Genomic DNA, 25,210 nt, shown 5'->3' with positions numbered 1-25,210 from the left:
GTTGATGATTAAGACTGAGCTAGCAAATAAGAAATCCTAGTCATTGGCCAGCAGCATTGTAACTAATATAAGACTCTGTGTGTTATTTGGGGGCCCTAAAGCGGCTGCAGAACACAGGCAGCTGTCAGGAAGAGTTATCATTACAAACCCCCTCAAAGATGTACCCAGAGTAATGTCTCTTTGGTGATTCTAGACCTGTCAAAATGATGATCAATATTCACTGTCACAGGGCCCATTCCTAGCTCTCAGATGGCCTCCCTCTTGCCATGTCCTCACATGCCAGGGAAGATGAGAGAAAATGAGAAGGCCTCTCTTAGTTTCTAATGCTATTCTCATCAGGGTACTAATTCCATCATGGGATGATGTCACCCAACTCGAATCCTTTCTCAAAGACAGCACTTCATAACACTGTCTCATGGGAGGCAGGGTGCCAATATATAGTCAAGTGTAGTTGGGGCTAGGCACAAATCCATAGCAAGACCCAATCAGGTTCAAGGCCCTTTCTTGGTCTCTTGCAATTGCTGCTCTCATCCCTTCCCATCACTAGCCGTGTAGCTAGTATGTATGGCTGCAAAATGAATCCAATGGTAATTTTGTTCCCCTCTCTCTGTTGTAAACAAACAGAACTGGCTCTGACCTGATAATTTCCTTTGGTGTGTCCTTTTTGCTGAAGGGGAGAGTCAGGCTGACACAGCCCCATGTTCTCTTTCTAGCCCAGCCGGCCCAAGTACAGACCCCCTCCACAGACCAACCTGCTGGCTCCTAAACTGCAGTTCCAGGTAAATGTGCAAGTGGATGGTGGGGAGGTTTGATTCCATCCATCTTCAAGGTCCTTCCTGAAATGCCATGCCTACACCCTTGGGGTGCAGCAGCAAACACCTTTCTAGAGGATGGAGATGCCTGGCTTGGCTCTTTCTTGGTAGCCAAGAGAGAATTTCAAAATATGTCATCAAAAGAACAGAAATTCAGTTCTTCCAGAAGTTCTGCCTGCAGCCCAGTCCAGCCATCTGCAGTGTCTGCTGCTTCCTGTGTCTGCCTGCAGCTGCCTTCCTGTGTCCCTGGCTTCCCTGACCCCTTACCCTGAACAGAGCCTTCTGAGAAGGAATTCCAGGATGCTGGAGGTGGATGATGGCCCAATAGGCTTGAGGGCCACCTGAGGTCCCATGCAGAGGCTCTGGACAGGACCTAGGTGGCCAGTGAAAGAGAGCAGGGGCCCATCTAAGCTGTCTGCATCCATCATTGCCAGCCTTGACTTTACCCAAGGCTGTAGCCTGTGATTCATGTAGCCTTGCCCTATGTCACTCTCTTGTATCTGGATGAGAGATGGCCCCACCTCCTGCCTTTCTTTCCTGTACATCCCCTAGCACAGAGTTGTGGCTTCAAAGCAGAACATCCCAAGGAACAAGTACCAATGTTAGCTCTGCTGATGCCCCACACAGGAAGAGGGAGCCTCCCAGACATACTATCCCTGTGTCAAAAACAATCAAAAACAAGCCCAACCAAGAATGTAGGAGGTAACAATAATGAGAGAGAGAGAGAGAGAGAGAGTTAGAGAGAGAGGGAGAGAGAGAGGGGTAAGCTGGTGGGATGGTTCTGAGGGTAAAAGCACTTATTGCCAAACCTGATGACCTGAGTTCAATCCCTGGAAGCAACATGTTGGAAGGAGAGGAGAAAAACCAATGTCCAGAAATTGTTCTCTGACTGCCACAATCATTACATGGCATGCATGTGAGTGTGAGCTCATTCACACACACTCATGGGCTCTCTCTCTCTCACACATACACTAAGTTTTAAAAAGCATTTAAAATAATATATTGTTAGACTGGAGAGGTGGCTTTGTGGATAAAGCACTTGCTGTGAAAGCATGAGAATTGGAGTTTGAAGCCTCAGAACCCACATAATTGACAGTTGAGCATGGCGCCTATCTGAAATTCCAGCCTTAGGAGGCAGAGATGAGGAATCCCCAGTGCAAACAGGAGGATTTCAAGACAAGCTCTGGCTTTGACCAAGAGACCATGCCTCAGAGAATAAGGTGGAATAGTGATTAAGGATGACTCCTGCCATCAATGCAGGTCCTCCATATTTAATTCAAACATATATGCATACACAGTAAGTTTTTAATCAAAATAATTATACCCCAGACACACAAAGAGAAGGCACACACACACACACACACACTTCTGAGTTTTGACCCTATGGTTTCAACCAACCAATAATGAAACATATGAAAAAAGAAAGAAAAAAGAAAAGAACAAAGCCCATATCTGCATGAAATAGGTACAGATTTTTCTTGGTCATTATTCCCTGAACAATATAGTTTGCCACTTACATAGTCTTTACATAGTATTCAATATCATAAGTGATCAGACTGCCTTCCAATACATCAGAGGACAGCTTAGATACACAAATATTGCAGCATTTTATGTAAGGGATTCCGTATCTAGGGTACCTCCTGGAACCACACATCCCTAGGACACTGCGGGTTAACTGTGTGTGTGCATACACACATTCACTTATCTGCAGGTTATCATAGCCTATGTCACAACTATGAAACCAACCCTTTTCCAAAGGGTCCTGGGGTCCTACCCCGGTCTCAGAAGATGAGTTATCTGTAAGCATACTCCCATGTGAAGAGCATTGTGCAGGAGGAATGTTTGGCAGATGAGAGGCCGCATTGCTCCGCCACATCTCTTCATCAGAGCCAGGAAAATAGCATGTCCCATTCTTTATCTGCCATAGTAGAGCAAGTCTGCATTCCCGTGGTGCACATTCGTCCTTTTTTTGTGCTCTTGTTCGTAGCAGCTAATTGTCTACCCTCTTGCCTTGTCCCTGTGCCTTGTGCTTCTTTGCTTCTCATGAATAGGTCCCTGAGGGTCTGTGTGCCAGCTCTCCTACACTTACCAGCCCCATGGAGTATCCATCTCCTGTTAACTCGCTGCACACCCCACCTCTCCACCGGCACAATGTCTTCAAGCGCCACAGCATGCGGGTAAGATGACTCTGCATGCTGGGTGTCAGCCTTGCCAAGGAGGCTGCTGGAGGGAGGTGGCTTGGGAAGTGCTCCGTGTTTCCATGTGCCAGGGAGACTACTGAGGGCTTCTGTGGCCCTCTTCCCTTTGCAAACACATCGGCTGGACAGGACTGCTTTGGTCCATACAAATGCTGTGGCCAATGGTGGCAGACTGTCTCTCTTTCCTGAGTCCTAGGAATCAGGTATTCTGGGCAGTGCAGAGGCTTGTGGTCAGAGCACAGCAGGGCCTGGAGCTGCTGTTGTGGCAAAAAGGATTGAGGAGGTTCCACCCTGTGCTGCATTCCTGACTGATTGCTTTGGTTGCTAAATCCATCCCTGGAGGAAAGACTTCCCCAGGGTGCCTTTCTTTCCCCGCTGCCTTTGTGAATGGCACTGCTGGGTGTGAAGGGTAGAGACCAGTGTGGATACAGGCTCACCAGCCAGTTCCCCTGCAGCCTCTTTCTCTTCCATGACTGTTGCCCCCCCCCCCACCCAAGGCTTCATGAACCAGATGGTCAGGTCTTCTATGCAGAGCATCTTTGCTTGTGAGCAGATGTCCACCCCCACCAGCCATCTCCTTAGTGGTCAGTTGCTGTGAGCACCTGATGTATTTTACTAAGTTGCAAAACACTTACCAAAACACTTACCATTTTCTCTCTTGCTCTATATGTATGTACATTTCAGACTCAAGATGCATACCTCTAAAGCTTTTCGTGGGGGAAAAATGCATGTTTATTACAGCACCTTTGAGAAACTCGGGCAATTATGTTGATATGCTTCTGTGCTGCTATTCTTAATTTAGTAAAAAATTCGAAATGAGCATAAATTAGAATTCCAGGCAGTAAGATCTGTTATGAAATCAAATTTCCCCAAACTCACTTTATTTTTCTCTCTTACATTAATTTAACCAATTTCTGACTTCATATGGGCTTAACCGTAATTAACCCACAATTTTCAGCATGTGCTATAATTTAGGCAAGGTTCACCACCACCCGAGAGCCCCCCCCCCAGCCTTGGATGCTTTATTCATAGTTAATTAAGTTTCAGAGAGTTTTGTTTAAAGTGGTGTTCTTTTGGAAAGAGGCTATTTAGTGCCTGTGAGGGGAGGCACTGCCTTTGTCTAAGCTGGGCTTAGCTGCCAGGACTTTGTTCAGTTTCATAAAGACAGCCTGTGCAGGTCTTTTGTGGCAGAGGATTAGAAGTGATTGTCATAAGAGAACTCTGCCTGAAAGAACATAATGAATGTTTCTTTAAATAAGTAAAAAAAAAAAAAAAAGTTAAAAGTAAAAATTCCATTTTATGGCATAGATGAGAAAGTATCTTTCTAGCAGCATGCTGAAAAGAGATAACAGGTTTTGCATTTAACAAAGATTCAAAGATGGAAAAAATGATTTCCTCTGTAGCATGGCTCATCTGGGAGTCTGTGGAGCATCACACGATGGATGATGGTGACCACCACCCTCCCTGGGGATATCAAAACTCAATAATGAAGTTCAGAAGGGTGCACCAGGGTGCTGTCCTGGGTGCTGAAGGAAGAACCAGGAGGCTTTGCCTTCAAGACACAGGTGCAAACTCACCTGTATTGCTCCTGGGGAAGATTTTAGACAGGGAAAAACTGGAATGCAGGGGATGGACAAAGAAACAGCGTCACTAGGAGCCAAGACCGTGTGGTTAAAAAGCTATAGGGTAAGGGGGGGGGACTGTTTTGCTAGAACAAGGAGGTTTTATGTGGAGGTGTAAATGAGGCAGGAAGGATGAGCCATAAGTAAATTACAGAGAACAACTCGTGAACACCATTCTCTAACACAAGTTCCTGATTCCTTCCAAGAAGTGTAGGTGTCTGTCGCCTAGGAAGAATACCCAGAGTACATTTTGACCAAACTGCAGCGTAAAGAGGTTCAAGGTTTGAAAGTTATTATTGGAAATATTGGAGCTGCGGAGATGGCTCAGTGGATAAGGCACTTGCCATGCAAGCCCAAGGACCAGAATTTGGATCCTCAATCTCGCCTAAATGCTGTGTGGGTGTGATGGCCCACGGTAATTCCAGCTCTAGGAACATAGAGAATCCTGGGAACCAGCTGTCTTGGTAGACTGGCCCATTTCAGTGAGCTCTCAGTTCAACTGAGAGAGAGAGTGATCTTGTGCCTCAAGGAAGTGAAGAACAATTGCGGAAGATACCTATCTCCATCTCCAGCCTCCATGAATGCGCCTGCAACACATGCCAACATGCATACACACATGTGTGTACATACTTACACAGATTAAAGATAAAGCAAAAAAGTCTCCCTTTACCCTTTATTATGTTATTTCAAGGCACCGGAACAAGTTTTCCAGCATGTGTTTGCTAAAATATTTGCCAAGGTCAAGCCTGGGACACATAACAAATACACCCAGTGGGAAACTCTTAAGGCCTAAAAGAATACATAGTAGATTTGGATCCCAGTATTTAATCTCCCTCAGTCTACATATCTAACCTTGTATTTAGAACTTTTGAAAAATTTAAGTCCTACCATTTATTAAAAACCCGAGGTAGCTATAGACCATAGCAATCACAAGTATTATATTTAACTAGAGAGATTTTTAACTTTAAAATGTTTACCTTCAGCCAGCCTGGTCTACAGAGCGAGTGCCAGGATAGGCTCCAAAGCTACACAGAGAAACCCTATCTAGAAAAACAAGACAAAAAAATGTTTACCTTCATCCAGCAGTGGTGGCACATATCTTTAATCCCAGCACTCAAGAAGCAGAGGCAGGTGGATTGCTGTGAGTTCAAGGCCAGCTTTCTCTTCAGAGTGAGTTCTAGGACAGCCAGGACTGTTACACACAGAAACCTTGGCAAAAAAAAAAAAATTACCTTCATTGGAGCATTGGTGTCTTAGTCTGTTTTCTGCTCCTATAACAATACCCAAGGCTGGTACTTCACACAGAAAACAGGTTTATTTAGTTCAGTTTTGGAGTGCTAAGAACATGGTACCCTGCAAGGCTCCACTGAGGGCTTTCTGGCCACATCTTACGTGGTAGACAGCATCAAGTTGGGGCATGAATTATGTGTTCTATTACTTATTTAACCCTGTGAGAACAAGAACATGGTGTTATTTTAAAGTTCTGTTCTCCCAGCATCTAGCTCTATGCCTGCCACATAGCCGTTTAACAAATACTTGCCACCCCTACAACCCCTACAACCTCATGTTGTGCTGACCCCCAACCACAAAACATTTCATTGCTACTTCATAACTGAAAATTTGTTAATGTTATGAAATTATAACGTAAATATCTGTGCTTTCCAATAGTCTTAGGTGACACCTATGAAAGGGTCATTTGACTCCCACCGCAGAGGTCATGACCCACAGGTTGAGAACTGATAGGTTAGATGACTTTTGTAAGAAATAAACTCCGGTAATTGAACCTGTTTGAGTGATGGGCAACATGCCCCGATATAACTACATTTTTAAAAATTTATTTTTTACATTCCAATCCCAGTTCCAATGTAACTATTTTAAAGCTATATTGTAACAATCAAGCCTGTTTTATAGGACTTAATGGAGAACTCTTCAGAAGCCTGGTGGACGTGTGGCTTGTTAAAAGTATATATGATTTTTTTTATTCAGCATTTTCTTTATGTGACCTATCAACTAACTGGCCACTTCAAAGGGAAGGCACTGTGTTGATTCACCGTGTGCTTCTGTAACAGGACACCTGAGACTGGGTGATTTATATAGTACACAAGTTCATTACCTCCAGTTTGGGGGACTGGGAACTCCAGGATCAAGGGCCACCTCTAATGAGGGCCGTCCTGCTGTTTTCTAATAATGCAGAAGATGTCTTGTGGTGAGAGAGCCCAGAGTGGGAGCAGAGAGGCAAACTCACCCTTCTACCAGGAGCTCCTCCCGTGGGAACTTGCCCATACATGTATTAAAGGCATTAACTTGTTCATGAAGTCAGTACCTCCATGAAATCACCCCCACCTCTCAACATCGCTGCACTGGAAATCAAGTTCCCAACACTCGAAACTTAGGGGGCCACATTCAAGCTGGAACCTCTGGTGCTCATGTCACAAAAGGTCCCTGACACTGGTAAAGGGTTTTGCAACCTTTTTCCTCTAGTAGACCCAGGAGAACAGCAGTGAGTGCAAAACAGTTCGGACGGACTGAGATAATAATTATGTAAATGCACCCTGGAAAGATTGAGGGAAAATAGGAGGCCATCAATCCCCACCTAGGGTGATGAAATAAGAGTAGGTCCAAATCCCCACAGGTGAGTGAAGAGCAGGGTTAGGACTAGTGAGGAAGAAGAAGCAGTCGCTGTGTCTGTAGAGTCAGGCCTCTAGAAGTTTCATTATTCATCTTATCTCTTAGCTCTTTCACTTCTTTTAACCTTTGGTTATATCCTTCAAGCTGTCGCCTTAACCAAGAGTGCATGGTTGATTGGCACAAACAGTCCTCTACACCTGGAGCTTGAGGTAGCCCCACCGTCTGTAGAAGCTTCCAGACCTGCCACCATAGTACTTAGATGGAAACCCGTTCCAACAGTTTGGAGCTGGCTTTGTATTTCTGAATCTATTAAATGTCAGTAGCCATCACAAATGCCAGCCAAGAAAAAAAACGGTGGATGGTTGAAAACAAAATGTCATTGGCAGATCATGTGACAGTTGGAACCCATTGGTCTGGGACTCGGCATCCTGTTGCAGTCAGGCATGTGGATGAGGCTGAGTCCAGAGCAAAACTGTCTGCAGTTGTGGCTATGGGTTAAGGAGTAGACAAGACAAGAGCAGCAGGCAATGCCAAGGTTTGGCTCCCCTGGGGCTCTTCAGCAGATCCTCCCTGGTCCAGGCCTAAGGACAGGGCTCACTGAAGCTGTCGTCTACACAGGAGGAGGACTTTATCCGGCCCAGTAGCCGAGAAGAGGCCCAGCAGCTCTGGGAAGCAGAGAAGATCAAGATGCGGCAGGTCCTAGACAGACAGCAGAAGCAGATGGTGGAAGATTCCCAGTGGCTGAGGCGGGAAGAGAGATGCTTGGTGAGTGACTCCCCTCTTTCCCTGCCCAATGGGGTGGATGTCTTCTATGTGTTCTCCATACTTTCTACTCTGGAACCTAAGTCCTTTGCTTTGGTCTTCTCTGCAGGACCCTATGGTTTATATGAATGACAAGTCCCCACTGGTAAGTTACCAGGAAAAGCCTCTCAGAGTCACAGCCTGCAAAGCTTATCTACTTAGGATCCCTCCACCAGCCCCCTGGGTCTGCCTATCTCTGACCCTTAGGTTGACCCCATGCCTTTCTTCATCTAAAAGCCCATGGGACTCACATTGTTAGTGTTTTCATGGGCCTCTAGAAAGGTCACTTGCCGTCAATAACTTTCAGATCCCCTCACTCATGGCTGTAATGTCTAAACTGGAAGATGGATGAGCAATGAGGGAAATAGGATGTTACCTGGAGACACAGAAGTGACTCCCTTCTCTCTTTCTTTCTTTACAGACCCCAGAGAAGGAGGCTGGCTACAGTGAGTGCTTCCTTGGGGGAGTTTCCATCTGGGGTGTGTTGGGGGTATGGTTGTGTCCTTGCTCACCGTCCTGCAAGGAGCAGAGGGTTGTCTTTAGTTTATGAAGGAAAGGCTACCATTTGCCTTGTTTTATCCTGAATGAGATAGACTCATTTGGAATTTGGAAGGAGCCTCTCCTTTAGCACTGGGTACAGCCCCACTGTCCATCTACCTCAGCCCTTTCTACTCTTCCAGAGTTGGTGACTTCTTTGGGCCCCCCTTTCCTTTTGTTCCCATCTTCATTTCTTAAATAAGTCTGGACCACTCTCCCTGTTTCTGTTTTCCACTCACCCTATGGGGAACCAATCCTTCGTTAGGTCTAGACCTATCTTCCCAGTTCCTACTGGTCTTCTCCAGGCCAGAGGGATGGAAGATTCAAAGCCACCCAGATCTCTCCAGAAGCTTCTACTGAAGACAAGAAGGGGTAAAGAGTGGAGCTGCTGCAGCTGATGATGCTAATGACGATGGTGATGATGTTGACAATAGTCACAAAGAACTTCGCACAGCCAGGCACAGCCCTAAGTCACTCATAAATGTTGACTCACTTTGTATTATGTCAACACTAAAGAGCTGGTGCAATCTATCTCCATTCCACAGATGAATCAGAGGCCCAAGACAATGAAGCAACTTGTTTAATACCACATGATGACTTACTAATTAACGCAGCTCAGATTTGAGACCAGACGTTCTGGGTTCTAAGGTCCTTTCTGAGTGACAATCTCATTCTCCAAATGAAAATTAAGACTGGGGGTGTAAATGACTCCTTGGATGAATGAACTGCTGTGTGGTGGTTAGATCAGAGGCAAGCTTACTGGCTTGCATCTTTGCTACTATCACAACAGCTCCTCTGGCTGTATGTGCTGTTGCTCATCTGAGTAGTCAATAGCATGACAAACCATCATGCAGTCTTAAAATCTATCCCCACCCCAGAGCTGCCACTGCACCAGGATGGACTCCAGACACTGCCACCTGCAGACTGTGGGTTTCTTGCGCATGGATGCTCAAAGCCAGCATTGCTGCTCCTCGGGAACTTGCCCATTTCAGAGGAAGCACACCAAGGATCCCACACTTGCTGTACTCACACACTCCTGCCTTGAATTTTTCTCTCTATGCCATGGACAGATCTTGTCCCTGGCTACTAGAAAGTCAGGAAGCCTGGAATTTGGGTTTTACACTCTTGAGATCTCCTGATGCTAGCTAGAGAAGGGGAGTTGGCTTGATTATAGGAAAGTAGAAAAAGAAAGACCAGGTACTGAGACCCTCACCTACTCCCTGTCCTTTCTGTTGTAGCGGAGTTCACAGGGCCCCCACAGAAGCCACCGCGGCTTGGTGCACAGGTACGTATTGGGGTTACAACTACCAAAAACCATAGCCCTGGAATGCTCAGAGGCCTTTGGAGATAATCCAGTTCAGTTCCATTGTTGCAGAGAATACCCAGAGAGTAGATGCAAATTGCCTAAGGCCTTATAGCTGATTCATGACAAAATGTGAAAGGAACCAGTTTTTTGTTTTTTTGGGTATTTTTGGTTTTTTGTTTGTTTGTTTGTTTGTTTTTGTTTTAGCTTCTGGTCTCTTCCCTGACCAGGGAAAAGGTCTTATTGGTTCAGCCTGGTATCAGGAATATTAGAGCCTCTCCTCTTCCTGAGCCCTCCCCCAGATTCCAGCAACTGTCTACTAGTTTTCTTGGTTCCAGAATGTGTATTCTCAGTGTCAGCTTCCCACAAAAATGACCTGAGACATGTTAAGATAGTGCGGACCCAAAGGTCTGATGATGCTTAGACTGTGTGTTTTGTTAACACACCAACATTTTGTTTGGGTCCCCCAACTGCAGAATGATGACCACAGAGGCAGAAAGAGGGGCTCTACCCCTGGGACAGTGTTGCTGTTGCAAAGCAGGGGTCTTTACACTGGTTGATAGCTATGCATTCCCAGGAATGAATAAGAGTGATGAGGGGTCCTTCTGGCTCCCCGTGAGCCACTGGCCATCCACGCCTCCCTTTCAGTCCATTCAGCCCACAGCCAACCTGGACAGGACTGATGACCCCGTGTACCACAATGTCATGACACTGGTGGAAGCCGTGCTGGAACTCAAGAACAGACTCAGCCAGTTGCCCCCTGAGGACTATGTGGTGGTGGTCAAGGTGACTTACAGGGTGTGGGTGGGTCAGGGAGATAGGGGCTGCCCAGCCTGACCCTGGGAGGAAAACTACTGTGCCCCAAGGGAGCCCAATCCCAGGCTGTCTCAGAGAGCAGATGCCATCCCTGAGTGCAGTCCCAGTAGGGACATCTTTTTCCAAAAGCAAGTGTGGCAGCTGCTCTGCTCTTGCTCTCTTAGAACGTGGGACTGAACCTGCGGAAGCTCATTGGTAGTGTGGATGATCTCTTGCCCTCCTTGCCGTCGTCTTCCAGAACGGAGGTGAGTGTCCTCATTCCCAGCCATGCCTCCTGTGCCTTCTCCTGTCCCTGGATCACTGGGGCCACCTGGGCAGCCTTATTTCTTCCAACAGATGTCTCTGCAGAGCATCAGAGCAGTTAGCACCAGAGGGCTGAGCCTGCTCTAGGACCTAGTGAAAATCCCAGGCCAGCTCTCAAATAGTCTCAGTGGCTACATGTAAGGAGGAGTGCACCTCTCTCCCTGCTCTCCCACCATCCCTTACCTAGTAACCCTCTGTACTTAGGTTAAGGTAGGTATGCCATAGATAGCAAACTACTGCTGAAGTCAAGGACGAGTCCTGGTTCTCTCTGACGGAATAATGCCTGTGGCAGTCGGAGGGATGTCCCAAGAGTGGTGACCTACACGCAGAGTATCTTACATGGCAAAAGGAACTTTATTGAGCTGATAAAAATTAAGGGTCCCCAGAAGGAGAGGATATGATGGAGTATCCAGGGGGCAGGGGCTCAGAATCAGAGACAAGGGAATGTGAGGACAGCAGCTAAAGCTGGAAGGATACCTGGGTTGGAAGGGGCCACAGCTAAGGAAGGTGTAACCTCGAAGCTGCAAGAAAACAAGGAACTCTCCCCCTGGACTCTAACAGAAACGTAACTCTGTTGATGACCTTAGCACCCCACTCACCCACCCACCCCATGGGACTAATTTTAGAATTCTGACTTCCAGGACTGTTCAATAATGAACGTGCAAAGTTTACATTGCTATGTTCCTGTAGCCATGGGAAACGTATCCGTTTCTCGTCTAGAAAAAAATGCAGCACGTTGATGCCTTGACTCCTAGTGGTCCTCTGTGTGGCACATCCTATCAGTTGATCTCTACTGCTTGTGGTTGCCCAAGGCAAAGCAGAACAAGGGCAGGGCTGGCTATTATCCTCTTGGTGACAACAATGACCTACTAAGGAGTCCCAGCAGGGCAGGTGCCACCCGAGGGCCAAGATGACTCCTGAGAACCTGGACAGTTCACTGGGTGAATTTACCAGTGCAGGTCTGGGAGGGTTTGGCATGATCAATTTATTAACTCATTCACTTCACTAAAGAGATAGCTTTAGTGCTGTATATCCATCAGGCTAAGCACCAGCGAGCGATACAATAGTCAAACAAATAAATATGGGATCTTGTCTTCTTACTTGACAACAGACAGTTAAAGCATAGGTGTGCTAGTTACTTTTATCGTGGCTGTGGCAAAATACTCCAGGAAGATGTTTGTCTGGCTCATTGTGGTAGGGAAGGCATGGTGGAAGCAGTGTGAGGTGATTGCCCACATCGCAGCTACAGTCAGGAAGATGAAAATGGTAATGGCTGGTGCTCAGAGCACTTTCTCCTATTTATTCCTCCCAAGCTCTCAGCCCGTGGAATGATGCCACCATATTATTGTGGGTCTGTCTACCTCAATTACTCCTATCAGAAACTGCCTCAGAGATGCAGCCAGGGGTTTGTTTCCATGGTCACTCTAAATGCTATCAATTTGACAATCAAGATTGTCCATTGAAGTGGATGAATGCGTTTGACCTCTCACCCGTGTTCAGGATTGCCCCTGTGAAGGAGGGCACTAAAGGGTTCAGTTGAGCATGGCTGGCATATGGTTGGCTAGGGTCTGGGATATCTGCTGCCTTCATCTTTGTAGACCAACTCCAGCCTATGCAGAGGATAGATTCAGCCCAGGCTTAGGGGTAACTGCCCCCCAGGGAACTTCTGATGTCTTAGCCAGCACCCATTCTGACCCCTCACTCATTCAAACTCTCCTGTGTGCTTACCCACCAGATTGAAGGGACCCAGAAACTGCTCAACAAGGACCTGGCAGAGCTCATCAACAAGATGAGGTTGGCTCAGCAGAATGCTGTGACATCCCTGAGTGAGGACTGCAAGCGGCAGATGCTCACAGCCTCCCACACCCTGGCTGTGGATGCCAAGAACCTGCTGGATGCTGTGGACCAAGCCAAGGTTCTGGCCAATCTGGCCCACCCACCTGCAGAGTGATCGAGAGAGGGGGCTACCTGCCTGCATCTTCTGCCCCAACCTGTCATGGCGTACCTTTCCTGCCTTGCCTTTGGTTATTGGTCTTCTTGGGAAGGCTGAGAAGAGTCCTCCCCTCACCACTTTGCACGACTTCCCCTTCCCCACCCGACCCCAGACTCGTGCTACGCAGGCTGCATCTGGACACAGAAGCCCCTGGGCACAGACACAGGGTGGGGTGACATAGTTCATAGGGGTACTGCTGCCGGCCACTCCCTCCTACTCCAGCCTGGGTACTGGAGTGTCATTGGGGTCACAGTTGTACCCCTACCAGCCAAGATGGCTTTCTGCATGGACATTTGAAAGCCAGTATTCCTCTTCCTCTTTATCCCTCACGGGACCCCTGATGCAGAGGGGACAAAGAGGGGCATTATTTGTAGAGAGGCTGGTGAGATGAGGGCTGGGCCTGGCTCTCTTGTACAGTGTATATTGGAATTTATTTAATGTGAGTTTGGCCTGGACGGAGAGCCATGGGCCACAGTCCAGGAACAAACCAATCTGGCCGCAAGGCTCTGTGTTTTTATCAAACCCAGCGCCTCAGGGAAGAAGCATAGAGTTGGAGGTCAGAACGGGACTTTGTGCCCTTCCTGCTTTTCTCCTCTCCCTCTTTTCTTCTCCCCTCTTTTCTTCTCTTTTTCTCTTCTCCCTTTTCACAGCTGCTCCTTTTCTTCCTCATATGTTTGTGGAGAACATTCATTTACCTCCCTCCTTTTTGATCTGTGGTTGAATTAAAATCATCACCATTTGCTTTGTGGTTAACTTGACTGCATCATTTATTTGATCTTCTCTTTGTGGAGAGAAGTTGACCTGGGACCACAGCCCATGAGAAATGTGTGGTGGCCTCCTGTCCTTTGTCCCATGTAGTCAGTAGTGGCACCTTATCCAAAAGGTAGCTCTCCAGGAAGACATGGTATGGTTCCCTCTGTGGGACATTCCCCCCCTGACCCCAAACCATCTGTGCACTGGAGGGGACTAAATGATGCCAGTGACAGCTGAGGTGGCTGGCAGGAAGGCACGACACTTTTGAGATCAGCCATCTCAGCTTTATTTCACCATGTCACTCACATGCAAGGCAATTGGGAGATGTGGGCAAACATGCAACATTCATCTCCCTATCAGGAAATCATGTCTGAGGGCTTGGAACAGAAGGGGCGGGATGGGGAAGGCTGTAGGTTGAATTCACCGGAGGAAGAAGGAGCCAAGACCTGAATTGGTGACTGAGTGGAGACGCATAGGAACTGATAGCAGGGCATCTGGATGAGGCCTTTAGTAAGCACGTTTCCCTTAAGTCTGTCAAGGTGCTGGGGGGGAGGGGGGCAGAGGAGAGCACCCTAAGACAGAGACACCAGAAGCTTGCCCTGCTCTGCTTCCTGCCTAGGTCTCCATTTCTGTTAGCAATCCGGAATGTCATTGCTGTTAGCTTCTGAGGCCAGGCTCCTCAGTGGCTGCACAGTGTTCTGAGAGGCCTGATCCCCTGGGCTCCTATGCAGTGGAGGGTCTTGTAATATTACAAGAGCAAGAACACACTGCACAGGACAGACAGGCTAGCTTCGTGATGGGACTGTGGGAAGGTTGGAGAAGAAACCTCCCTGAGGACTGGATGTTATGCAGCGGTCCTGGGGTGCAAAGCAACTGGGTTCATTTCTTTCCACTACTCAGAATGAATGGTCCAGGTGTTGAGTTCTGTTACCCAGTATGGGGCCAGGCTAGAGAGAAAGCAAAAGCAGAGACTCTACCCTGAAGGAGTAAATGCAATCTAAAGAGCTTGAAGTAAAAGTTCTAGTTCCTATGCAAGGCATGCCCACAGAGTGAGGAATCGGGGACCAGGGCCTATGGGTGGCAAGAGGGGTACCACCAGTGGAGATGCCTTCTTAGTGTGCCCAATGATGATTTGAAGGTGGCTCTGATCCCTGACAGCGATTACTGGACCTCTTTGCAGCGCAGAACAGTGAGACACAATGCTGAGGGCACCCTGGGGACTCAAAGGTGCTTTCAGATGAATAATGGCCCAGCCGCTTCCACTCAACTACATGACATTCCTCAGCCCCAAGCACCCGCCAGGACATCTATACCAGTGGCTCTCAACCTTTCTAATGCTGCAACCCTTTAGTATAGCTCCTTATGTCGTGGTGACTCCCAACCATAAAATTGCTTCATTGTTTCTTCATAACTGTAATTTTGCTACTGTTAGCAATCATTATACAAATACCTGATATGCAGGGTATCTCATATGTGAAAGGGGTAGAGACCCTCGGGTTGAGAAGTTTCTAGCTCACTCCTGGAAATAGTCTTGTCCTGCTGATATCGCCTCGCAAAGCACATGGAGACAGGTTCAGAGAAGATGAACTTCTTCCTAGGTCTGGATTAAAAGGTACCCCAACCTGCCTCCCCAGCCACCCCACCCCCGTTGTCCTCTCTGACACTCTGAATCCAAAGTCGCTGTTCAGAGCTCTCCTGCACCAGGCACTCCCTGTGTCCCCATGTGCCCATCTTTGGGGGGGGGAGTGTCTATTTCTCTTTGCCCTGGTCTGGCTCCTCATCCCTTTGTTTGATCCTTTGGTCACATATGGTTCCTATTGCTCTTTTAGGAATATCTTGTTCTCCCTTGTGTCACTGCCGTATTGTCACCTTCTGCAGAGCAAATGGCTTCACCTTTTCTAGTTCCTCAGCATCCTTAAACAAGTATCACGTTGAGTGGTCTCAGACATGCCACAACAATGTCACTGCAAGCTGTCCCAAAGAGGATTTGAAGCCCAGACTAGTTTGGGGGCCTCAGAGAAACACTTCAGGCAGATGGTATTGACCCAAAAGAATATTCTAGAGATGGCTCCAGTTAGAGAAGACCAGAAGATAGTTGTCAAGGCCACCTTGAAGCCAACACGGGGGACATGAAATCAGATCATTCCAGCCAAAAATGGAGGGAGGAAGAGCCCGATGGTCCCCAGGAAGCAGACGATAATGAACAGCCAGAGGAATATCCGGTCTACCACCATGGCCACATACTTCCAGTCTTCCTTCACCTGAAATCACAGTTGGGTTTACAGTACCAAAAGCCAGGCTGTGGGGAGGGGAAGTGTCCCTCCCATGTCCAGCCCCATGGAGGCAGCAGTCACCAGCCTACTGAAGGCTTGGGAAACCGAGGTTATCCTAGGCACAGAGATGGGTGGAGGGTGAAACAGGCTTACTCAGGGCTGGCACATCCCTGGGAGTCCCATTCTAGCTTTCCCTATATCCATGTGCTGCCAGGTGTAGGAGTCCAGAGGGACACGAGGAGGTGCTAAGGCCACCAAGAGGGTATGGACCCTCCAAATCAGAAGAATTTAAATGTAACTCACAGTAGTTGTGTAGCTGCCAAATACCATGCTACCTCTCCACCCACCTGCAGGGAACAGACAGGCAGTTTGTGGCCCAGGGAAGGTCAGTGTGGAAGAACTGGGGCTCTAGGGCTCTTCCACTCACAGGCCAGGCTAGAGGATCTGAATTTTTAGACATTGACAAATGGATGATTAATGGTATCATCTACTCAGTAAGGTGCCCCCATAGTAAGCTCAGGCCTTTCACCCCTCGCTTGGTTGGTGAGGGGATGAGCAGGTTCTGAACACTAAGTACTATAGCAGCACTGGAGAGGGGAGCCCACCCTGGTGCAGCTGAGAATCTACAGGGCTTATGAGTGAATAGGGAACGGTCATAAAATGCTCAGAGCCCAGATGGAGGAGACCTTCTACCACAGAGGAGTGTGGAGGCCAGTGATGCATTGGGTTGACACGTTTGTACTTGGTTTCTATCTCTGCAGAGAGTGACCTCTAGCTCCCTGCTCTGCCCCCACCTCCTCCTGAGAAAGGCTGACCAGCAAGAGCCAAAGCAGAGGGAGACCAACATCTGAGCTCTGCAGTCTCTAATCACTCTCTCCCAGTTAGGTTGAGTGAGGGCGATGGGTCTTGTGGCATTCTGCCAGGAAGTGACCAAATAACTTCCAGGTGGAGTGCATCTTTTGTGATTGAGTCCAGACTCCTCAGACACAACTCAAGGAGACCAGTCCTTACTGGAAGGGAAGGAGTTATCCAAGCTGACACCCTGGGGTGGGATTCTTCCCTACTAAGCCGGAAGAATCGCCCACAGGTTAGACCCTCCCTCAGCCCAACTCACCGAAGTGTCGGCATCCTCGGACCTCAGATGGTCAGCAATGTAGTGTACACCTTCTAGAGCTTTCTGTATCTGAGGTGACAGCATGATCTCACTCTCCTGTGACGGACTCTTGGCTTCAGGCCCCAGGGTCCTCAGATGCAGGCTGCTGTGGCCATAGAGGATACCCATGGAGGAGTCTGTGAGGCCTGCACACATACATATATTTTCATCCTCCTCCTCTTCCTCGGTCTCCTCCCTTTCTTCAGCATCCGTGGCGGTCTCCAGCCAGTGATAAGTAGGACTGAGCTTCAGACCGGCAGAGCCATGGAGCTCCATAGGTGGCAGGGGCCGGTTCATCATCAGCCACCGGGGCACACGGCCTAGTAGGGCCACCCGTACCCACTTGGGCATGTTGTGGGTGCTGGGTGTGCGGTGGTGTACATTGAGCACGAAGACTGTGATGACAATGGAGAGGGTGACGAAGATCATGGTGAAGAGCAGGTACTCGCCAATGAGCGGGATGACCAGTGAGGTGGACGGGATGATTTCTGTGATGAGCAGCAGGAAGACGGTGAGTGAGAGCAGCACCGAGATGCATAGCGTGATCTTCTCTCCGCACTCAGAGGGCAGGTAGAAGACAAGCACCGTGAGGCAGGAGATGAGCAGGCACGGGATGATGAGGTTGATGGTGTAAAACAGCGGCAGCCGGCGGATAACAAAGTAGTAGGTGACATCGGGGTAGATCTCCGCGCAGCAGTCGTACTTCTTACTGTTATAGGTTCCAGTGGCGTTGATAATGGCCCACTCGCCACTTTCCCAGTAGTCCTTCAGATCCACCATCTGCTCCATCTGCTCCAGGTCAATCTTGGCTTTGTCGTATGTCCAGGAGCCAAACTTCATCTTGCAGTTCTGCTGGTCAAAGGGGAAGAAGGTCACGTCGATGCTGCAGGAGCTCTTGTAGATGGCGGGGGGCACCCAGTGCACAGTGCCCGTGAAGAATACATGGGCCTTGGTCATGTGGGTCACCGCAAACTCTCCATCTGCACTAGGAGAAGAGACAAGGTGGGGTCCTGCATACCTGCCTCCTCCAGGAAACTGGCAGCAGGGCAACTGGGTAAACGAGTAGGCCACTGACTGGCTAGGTAGGGCTATTCATGAAGTGTGTGAATCTCTGCTGTAGACAAATGCATCCTGGGTTGTCTTCTCAAGTACCATTGTTTTAATTGCAGAAGTCAAAATTTTAAAGAACTAAAAATAACCATTATTGCCGTTTTAACATTATACTTACATATCTGACTGCCATAAAGACTACTTCAATTTTATATATTTGAATCAGAGGACATTTTTAATCTGATCCCCCATTTTTATTCATTTTGTATGTTGAAGTTTTGGGGGGAGATTGGTATTGTTTTATAAGATGGTCTTACTGTGTAGCACAGTCTGGTCCACAATTTGCTGGCTAGATTTGGACCTGTGATCTTCCTGCCTCAGTATCCTGAATTCTGAGGATTACAGTTGTGTTCCACTGCACCTGACTAGGGGGATGATTTTGGAGTCTTCTTCCTCACTAGCCAATGGAAAGTCAGCTCCCAAGGGGAGGGTCCTTGCTTTTGCCCCCAGGTTTTTGTTCTTTTCCAGAAACCTACCATTTTGGGCTAGTAAGAAAACTCCTTGTAGCCTGTGCGTTTAGCCCAGTGTTTGGGACCAGTTTCATCTCCCAGGGCCTGTACCTGCGGGATGTAAGATGTGATCCCTGCCCTTAGGGAACTATATGGAAATGAGACAATTCACATGACATCACCATACAGTAGGACACTTGGTGCATTGGTGTTTTGCCTGCATGTGTGTCTGTGTGTGAGTGGAACTGGAACTGGCGGTATAGACAGCAGCGAGCTGGGAACCGAATCTGGGTCCTCTGGAAGAGCAGTCAGTACTCTGAACCACTGAGCCATCTCTCCAGACCCACAGTAGGACATTTGGAATGCTCCTGAGACCTGGAGGGTCTTCCGTCTGGGCTGAACAGGGTCGATGTGAAAGCTGTCATTTAATAGACTTGACTTGTCACTGGCAGTAAAAGGGAATGAAACCAGAGGGGCTCACAGAAAGAGACTGGCAGGCAGGGCTTCAGTCTGAGTCTCCCTGGGTGGAAGTGTATTCTAGTCTTTAAACTCCATCCCTAATTCCTACATTGAAGCCCAACCTGTAATGATAATTTTGGTCATTTCACATAACTACCACTAGATGGCAACAGGCTCCCATTTGGGACAAGAGAACATGTGATATCATTGACCTTTTGCCTATTAATCTGGAGGAGTGTATGAGGGGAACGCACTTTAAATGCCTGAAACAGTTTAGCCTATCAGAAGAACTTTGCTCTATCAGAACTTCTTGTTGCAATCAAGTGTCAGTGATCAACCGCTCGCTGGCAATCTTAAAACTCAGATGTGTCTGCCGCTAGGACTTTGGTCCTGATCTCTGTCACACAGAAACTAGAAAGATCCTAGGTGCCAGCTCAGAGCACAGAGATAGGGTGTGGGGGCTGGGGTGGTATGACTCTGCAACAATAGTAAACAGCAGCTGCTTGAGGGTTAGACTGCCAGCGGGTGGGGGTGGGGGTGGTGGGGTAACTATATTATCCAAAGTTATGTGACCCCACCACCAAGAACCTTCCATGCCTATTCTATCTCAAGAAAGTGGCAGTGTCCCCCAGAGACCTGCTTAGAAAGTATATCAGCGGGAAACGCTGCCATCATTTAACTGTTAATGTCTGGGTTTCCCAGTGAAACCCAAACAAAAAGAAAAGAACAGGTTTTAGTTTCTTTTATGAGAAAATGTGTGTTTGTGTGTGTGTGTGTGTGTGTGTGAGAGAGAGAGAGAGAGAGAGAGAGAGAGAGAGAGAGAGAGAGAGAGAGAGAGAGAGAGAGACTGTGTATGTATGCATGCATGTTTCTATATGCGTGTATGAGTGTGTGTGTTTGTGTGGTATGTGTACACGTGTGGGGGTGCTGGTGCACGAGTGTGTATGTGTGTGAGTGTGTGTGTGTGTGTGTGTGTGTGTATAGCATGCACACAAGTGGGGGTACTGGTACATATTTGAGTGTGTATAGACCTGAGGTTGACATCAAGTGTCTTTCCTTGTTTCCTTGATCATGCTCCAACCTTTTGGTTTGGTTTTTGCTTTTTCGAGACAGGGTTTCTCTGTATAACCCTGGCATACTCTTGGAAATCACTCTGGCTGGCCTTGAACTCAGAGACCCACTTGTCTCTGCCTCCTGAGTGCTGGAATTAAAGGCATGTGCCCCCATTTCCCAGCCCATTTTATTTCTTGAGACAGAGTCTCAAGAATCTTAGGCTTTCCATTTTGGCTAAACTGAGTGGCCAGTGAGCTTCTAGGACCCTCTTGTCTCCCCTGCCCCCAATGCTAAAGTCAGTCAGTCTCTCTGTTTCTCTGTCTCTCTCTCTCTCTGCCTCTCTCTCTCTCTCTCTCTCTCTCTCTCTCTCTCTCTCTCTCTCACACACACACACACACCACACACACACACACACACACACACACACACACACACAGAGCCATTCCCAGCTTTTACGTAGCTGCTGAGGATTCAAACTCAGATCTTCTTGCTTGCACAAGGGCTCTTACTGAGCCATGTCCCCACCCCTGAGATATATTTAGATATATTTTAATTAATAAATGGCTCCTTACTTGTTGTAGAGGACAATATCTGGGATCCAGATCATCTCTGAAGGGACCCGGAGGGAGGTGATGTTGCCAAATTCAGCTGGGTCCCATCGTAGTTTGTAGTCATTCCACTCCTGCTCAGGGGAGTGGTCATATCAGGGGGCTGGAGCATTAGCATCTTCAAGATAATCTGAATTGAGCTGTGGGACTCAGAGGTCCCCAAGTCCCTCCCCTAGTCCCACAGAAATAGAAGAGGCTAGATGCCAGGAAAAGGCTCTGACATGGGAACCAGGTAAACCATCTCTGATAACCAGCCTGTTTTGCTCTGACTTTGGTAGCCAAAATCCCAGGATGCCAGGGCCAGCACATTGTCTCCATAGTCCTGCCTCTGGCCCTTGTTCTGACACTCCCCACTTCATGAATCTGTTATGCAGCCACTCATCTTCAATGCAGGGCCTGCCTGAGCTAGACAGTGAAGCAAGGAGCTTACCTGTGACCTTCAAACTATGCTCAGGCGACCTCCCTATCCAGGAACCCTAGCAGGAAGAGAATGTTCTAGGTCCCCACTATGCTTCACAAGAGCAGCTCCAAGTGGGTTCTAAAACCAGATTTGTTTTGTTTTGTTTTTGCTTAATGGGTTTTTTTGTAGCCAAGCTTGCCTACAACTTGCTATGATGGTAAAATGACCCTGAACTTCTGCTCCTCAGCCTCCACCTCCCAAACACTGGGGTGGCATGCATGAGCCACCACACCCAACTTATGTGGTTCTGGGGAATTAAACCCAAGGCTTCCCAGGCAAGCACAGTGCCAACTATGCTATGCCCTTCAGTTCCCAAGACAGAGTTCTTATTCTCTGTCCAGTCCATCGTTCAAGATTTCAGGCTCATACAACATTTGGGGACACTGACATCAAATGGGGGCATCTGAATGTCACAGGCATATTATAGATGAGTCACCAACTTTCCAGATTGGGAGACTGAGATTCCCAGAGGATTAATAACTTCTTCAGTACCTCAGGCTAGTCCTAGGCAGCCACACAAGGCCTGGTTCCACCACAGTGCTCTCTCCTCTCCTCCTACACCAGCCCTGACACAGGTGACCAGGACAATTGTGGTGACCTAGGTTCTAGACCTGCTCTCTCCCATGACATGACTGTGTGCCTTGCAAAGCTTCTTCCTCACTCTGGTTCCCATTCTTTCATTTGCAGCGATGAGGCTCAGACCCTCTAATGCATGTAGGGAGAACAGTGTCAGAAGTGATTGGTTCAGAGGAACTTCTGACGCAAGCGTCTGGTTTAGAAGTAGCTGTCACACATCCAGACACCATCCAGCACCCAGAGAGTCAGGGATTGTGTGCAAGACCCCTGCAGCAAGCAGAAGACCTATCTGACTGACTCGGAGATGTCGTCATCTTGGTCTTTGTGGTTTTCTTCATGCTAGCCCCTGAGACAGGAGCAGCCATTTACAAGGGGTCAGAGTAAGAAGCTTCCCTTTCCCATGTTCTTCTGTCGTCTCCACTTAAGGCCTGGGGGTTAGCTGGGCAGACAGGAGGGGTAAAGTAAACTTCCGGTTCTAACCAGGCCTTAGTCCCTGAGTCTGCCCAACAGCTGCCCATCCCAGAGCTGTACACGCTCTTCAGCTCTCCTTCCATGGAGAGGTAGTTCCTTTGTTTCCTACAGACTCCAGCTCATTTACTGACTGGAACTGTAGGATAATGTAGGATTGAGGCTGGACCACTTTAGGCCCATAAATGACTGTCAGATTCTACTTTCTGTCTCTTGGGACCTTCACTACAGGAGGCTTGAACCACTGCATGAGAATCCATCAGTTCCCCTGCTAGGGAGGAAATCTGAGGGGGTTCACAGGAGGAGCTAGGAGCCCAGCCTCTCAGACTCTTTCAGAGCCTTCCAAACACCCCTGTAAGGGACAGGCATGTAAGGGAAGCCATCTTAGAGAGCAACTGGCCAGATGCCATCAGGTACCCTGGTCACCATTCAAAGCAGAGGAAGCCATCTGAGCGCCAGGTCACAAATGCACATGATGTGGCAAATGCATTGTTTTATGCCTGTGAGCTCTGGGGTCATTTGTCAGGCAGCATAGGCTCTGAGCCACACAGAGAAGAAGATGGGTCTTGGAGTTGGGCACATCTGGGTGCTCCCTTGCTCTGTGAGCTGTGGGGTGATGATTCAGTAAGCTTTCCCATGAGCTGCCCTGTAGGACCTGTATGAAATGCTCACTTCTAGAAAAATGGTCTCTTGGCACTATGGTGACAATAACAGTGCAATAAGAACATCGCCATACAAAATCAGCCCTTGAGGAGAGCATCCTACATTACCTCACACCTAAGTGACTACTGATCATGACCCATGAATTCAGCATCTTTCTACTCCATGATCCCTCAATAGCGAGGGTTCAAGAAGGGGCTGGGGACTGGGGACACACCTGTCAGCTCCTACAAGGGAAGGCTTACCTGCTTTAGCCAGACATTGGTGGTCATCATTTGATTCTTTTCATCCTGGGGTAGCAGAGATAGAGAGTAACAGCAGTCGGGGTGACAGACAAACCAGCCCAGAAAACAGAGTATATAGGAGTTGCATTTGGGACCCACTCATTGGACACCCAAGCCTAGACACCTTTCCTGACTCAGCAGCACTCAGATTCCTCAGGATCACCTGGGACATGAGGGGGGACATTGGACATGTGTTTTAGAAAACTTTCTTCTGACAGCCCATGTTTTGGGGGGCTCCAAGGCTTGGGAAGGAAGGCACCATGGCAACCCAATCAGGTAGCTATGATCTGTATCCAGGGTGGGCTTTGAGGGCTGCTGGGAGAAGGGCTGAGTCCAATACAGGGAGGACCATAAGAAAAGTGAGGAGGGCTGGGGGTTGATCAAGGGAACACAGGGTGAAAGGGAAGACCCACCACATCTATAAGCTGGGCAATGGATAGTCCAAAGCGCACAATAACCACATCAGAGGTATTGGGCACTGGCCGTGCCCAGCGATTGTAGCCTCCAAATAGGTGTTTAAACAGGCGGTCCTCAGCCTGGGTATGCGAGCTTCTTTGGGCCAACACTGTGAGATAGGAATAGAAGAGAAAAAGAGTCTGTATGAAGCCAAGGAAGTGGCTTTCTTTCCAACGCTCATCAAAGCAGAGACATTCAACATCATGTAGCCTCGGTCTGCATCCTCGGGGATGCAAATAGGAAGTACATCTCAAACCCATTGGGGATTCCATAGATGAATGCATATCAGCACTTAGCACAGCTCCAAGGATGCCAAACAAGCAGCACACACTTGCAGTACCTTCCTGGTTTCAAGTGTCAGGGAGTGAGAGCTGCCACAGCCAAGTGAGAAAGATCAGACCTAGAAACCAGTCTCAGCCAGAACCAAAGAGCCCCAAGAGGAATGGGAGTACAGGGGTGGCAGAGAAGGGCTTCGCCCACTGCTGGGAGCCTGGGTGATGGTGAGATTCTTTTTTCCTTTCCATTCACTCTTCCAACAAGCTCCTGATGCCCATGAGAACATCTTCTCCCATGCAAGTCACCACTCTGAGTTCTTAAATCACCAGCTCTGACCAATTCTCATCAGCTGGGCAAAGCTCTGCAAAACTGTCTGCTGGAATTTATCATATCCTTTCCACTGTGTTTTTGCATAAAAGCCTCTCCATCCTGGTACTCCACTGCCTGAGCAGGCAACAAACCACCTCAAAAAAAAAAGCTCTGGCAACCACTGGGACAGAAAGCACAGCAACGACCACAGCCACCGTGTGTGTCCCCACATATCTGCCCCAGCCTGTTTGCTGAGTGCAAGTTTCCTTCATTGCCACAGTAATCTTGAGTGTTCCACGATGCTATTTGCATTTTTGTAGGCAAGAATATTGAAAAGCTTGGAGCATTCGAGGTGACAAAGCTGCTGACGCCAGAGTTGAGATAGCCCCTTGTCTTAACCCTGTGGTACTGGCCACTCAGCCAATGACCTTGAATGCCCCCTGTAGCCTTGAAGATGAAGTGAACTGGCCTTCTGGAAAGCCCACTATGTGGTCTGTGAGCACACAGAAGTAAGATGAAGTCCTAGTGATGGTGGTGGCACCTACTCACCTGCTGGCATCAGAAGGAGACACCAGAAACAGAGATGTATCCAGGACTGGAGAGCAGGATGGGCTGGGGTCATAGCTTCAGAGGATCCTGGTCTCCCTTGAACCACTAGGAACTGGTTTCTGCGAGGTCTGTCTCTCCTCTGCAATGGAATAAGCCACGGGGAGGTAGCTTAGGGTCAAGTAATAGGGCATGTAGTGTTTTTGTCTTTCATATTTTATGAAGGTTTGAAAGCTGAGTAAATGGCTGTCAACAGGCCTGCCTGGAGTGCAGAGCTCCTTGGTTGCTCTGCTTCATGCTGGAG

General features: G+C 48.3%; 2 protein-coding genes across 3 annotated transcripts in view; one reads left to right on the top strand and one right to left on the bottom strand.

The window, feature by feature from the left end:
- The window catches only part of Ptk2b (protein tyrosine kinase 2 beta), a 117,005-nt gene extending 103,239 nt beyond the window's left edge, over positions 1-13,766 (top strand). For both annotated transcript variants that reach the window (XM_027390286.2, XM_027390287.2), the window contains exons 23-31: positions 714-779; positions 2,864-2,989; positions 7,879-8,025; positions 8,132-8,167; positions 8,483-8,507; positions 9,837-9,883; positions 10,550-10,687; positions 10,882-10,962; positions 12,756-13,766. In XM_027390286.2, coding sequence (XP_027246087.1) covers positions 714-779; positions 2,864-2,989; positions 7,879-8,025; positions 8,132-8,167; positions 8,483-8,507; positions 9,837-9,883; positions 10,550-10,687; positions 10,882-10,962; positions 12,756-12,971 — 882 coding nt within the window. In that variant the 3' untranslated portion in view covers positions 12,972-13,766. The remainder of the gene's footprint in view (positions 1-713; positions 780-2,863; positions 2,990-7,878; positions 8,026-8,131; positions 8,168-8,482; positions 8,508-9,836; positions 9,884-10,549; positions 10,688-10,881; positions 10,963-12,755) is intronic.
- Positions 13,767-15,901: 2,135 nt separating this feature from the next.
- Positions 15,902-24,982, bottom strand: Chrna2 (cholinergic receptor nicotinic alpha 2 subunit). Its single transcript, XM_027390291.2, has 6 exons — positions 24,910-24,982; positions 23,733-23,884; positions 23,281-23,325; positions 20,836-20,945; positions 17,154-18,177; positions 15,902-16,027 (listed from the first exon to the last, which is right to left on the bottom strand). Exons 1-6 carry the CDS (start codon positions 24,980-24,982, stop codon positions 15,902-15,904), a joined length of 1,530 nt encoding a protein of 509 aa, XP_027246092.1.
- Between the last annotated feature and the right edge of the window lie 228 nt (positions 24,983-25,210).

The sequence above is a fragment of the Cricetulus griseus genome, assembly GCF_003668045.3.
Source record: "Cricetulus griseus strain 17A/GY chromosome 1 unlocalized genomic scaffold, alternate assembly CriGri-PICRH-1.0 chr1_1, whole genome shotgun sequence".
NCBI lineage: Eukaryota > Metazoa > Chordata > Mammalia > Rodentia > Cricetidae > Cricetulus > Cricetulus griseus.
This window is presented reverse-complemented; position numbering and strand designations above follow the sequence as displayed.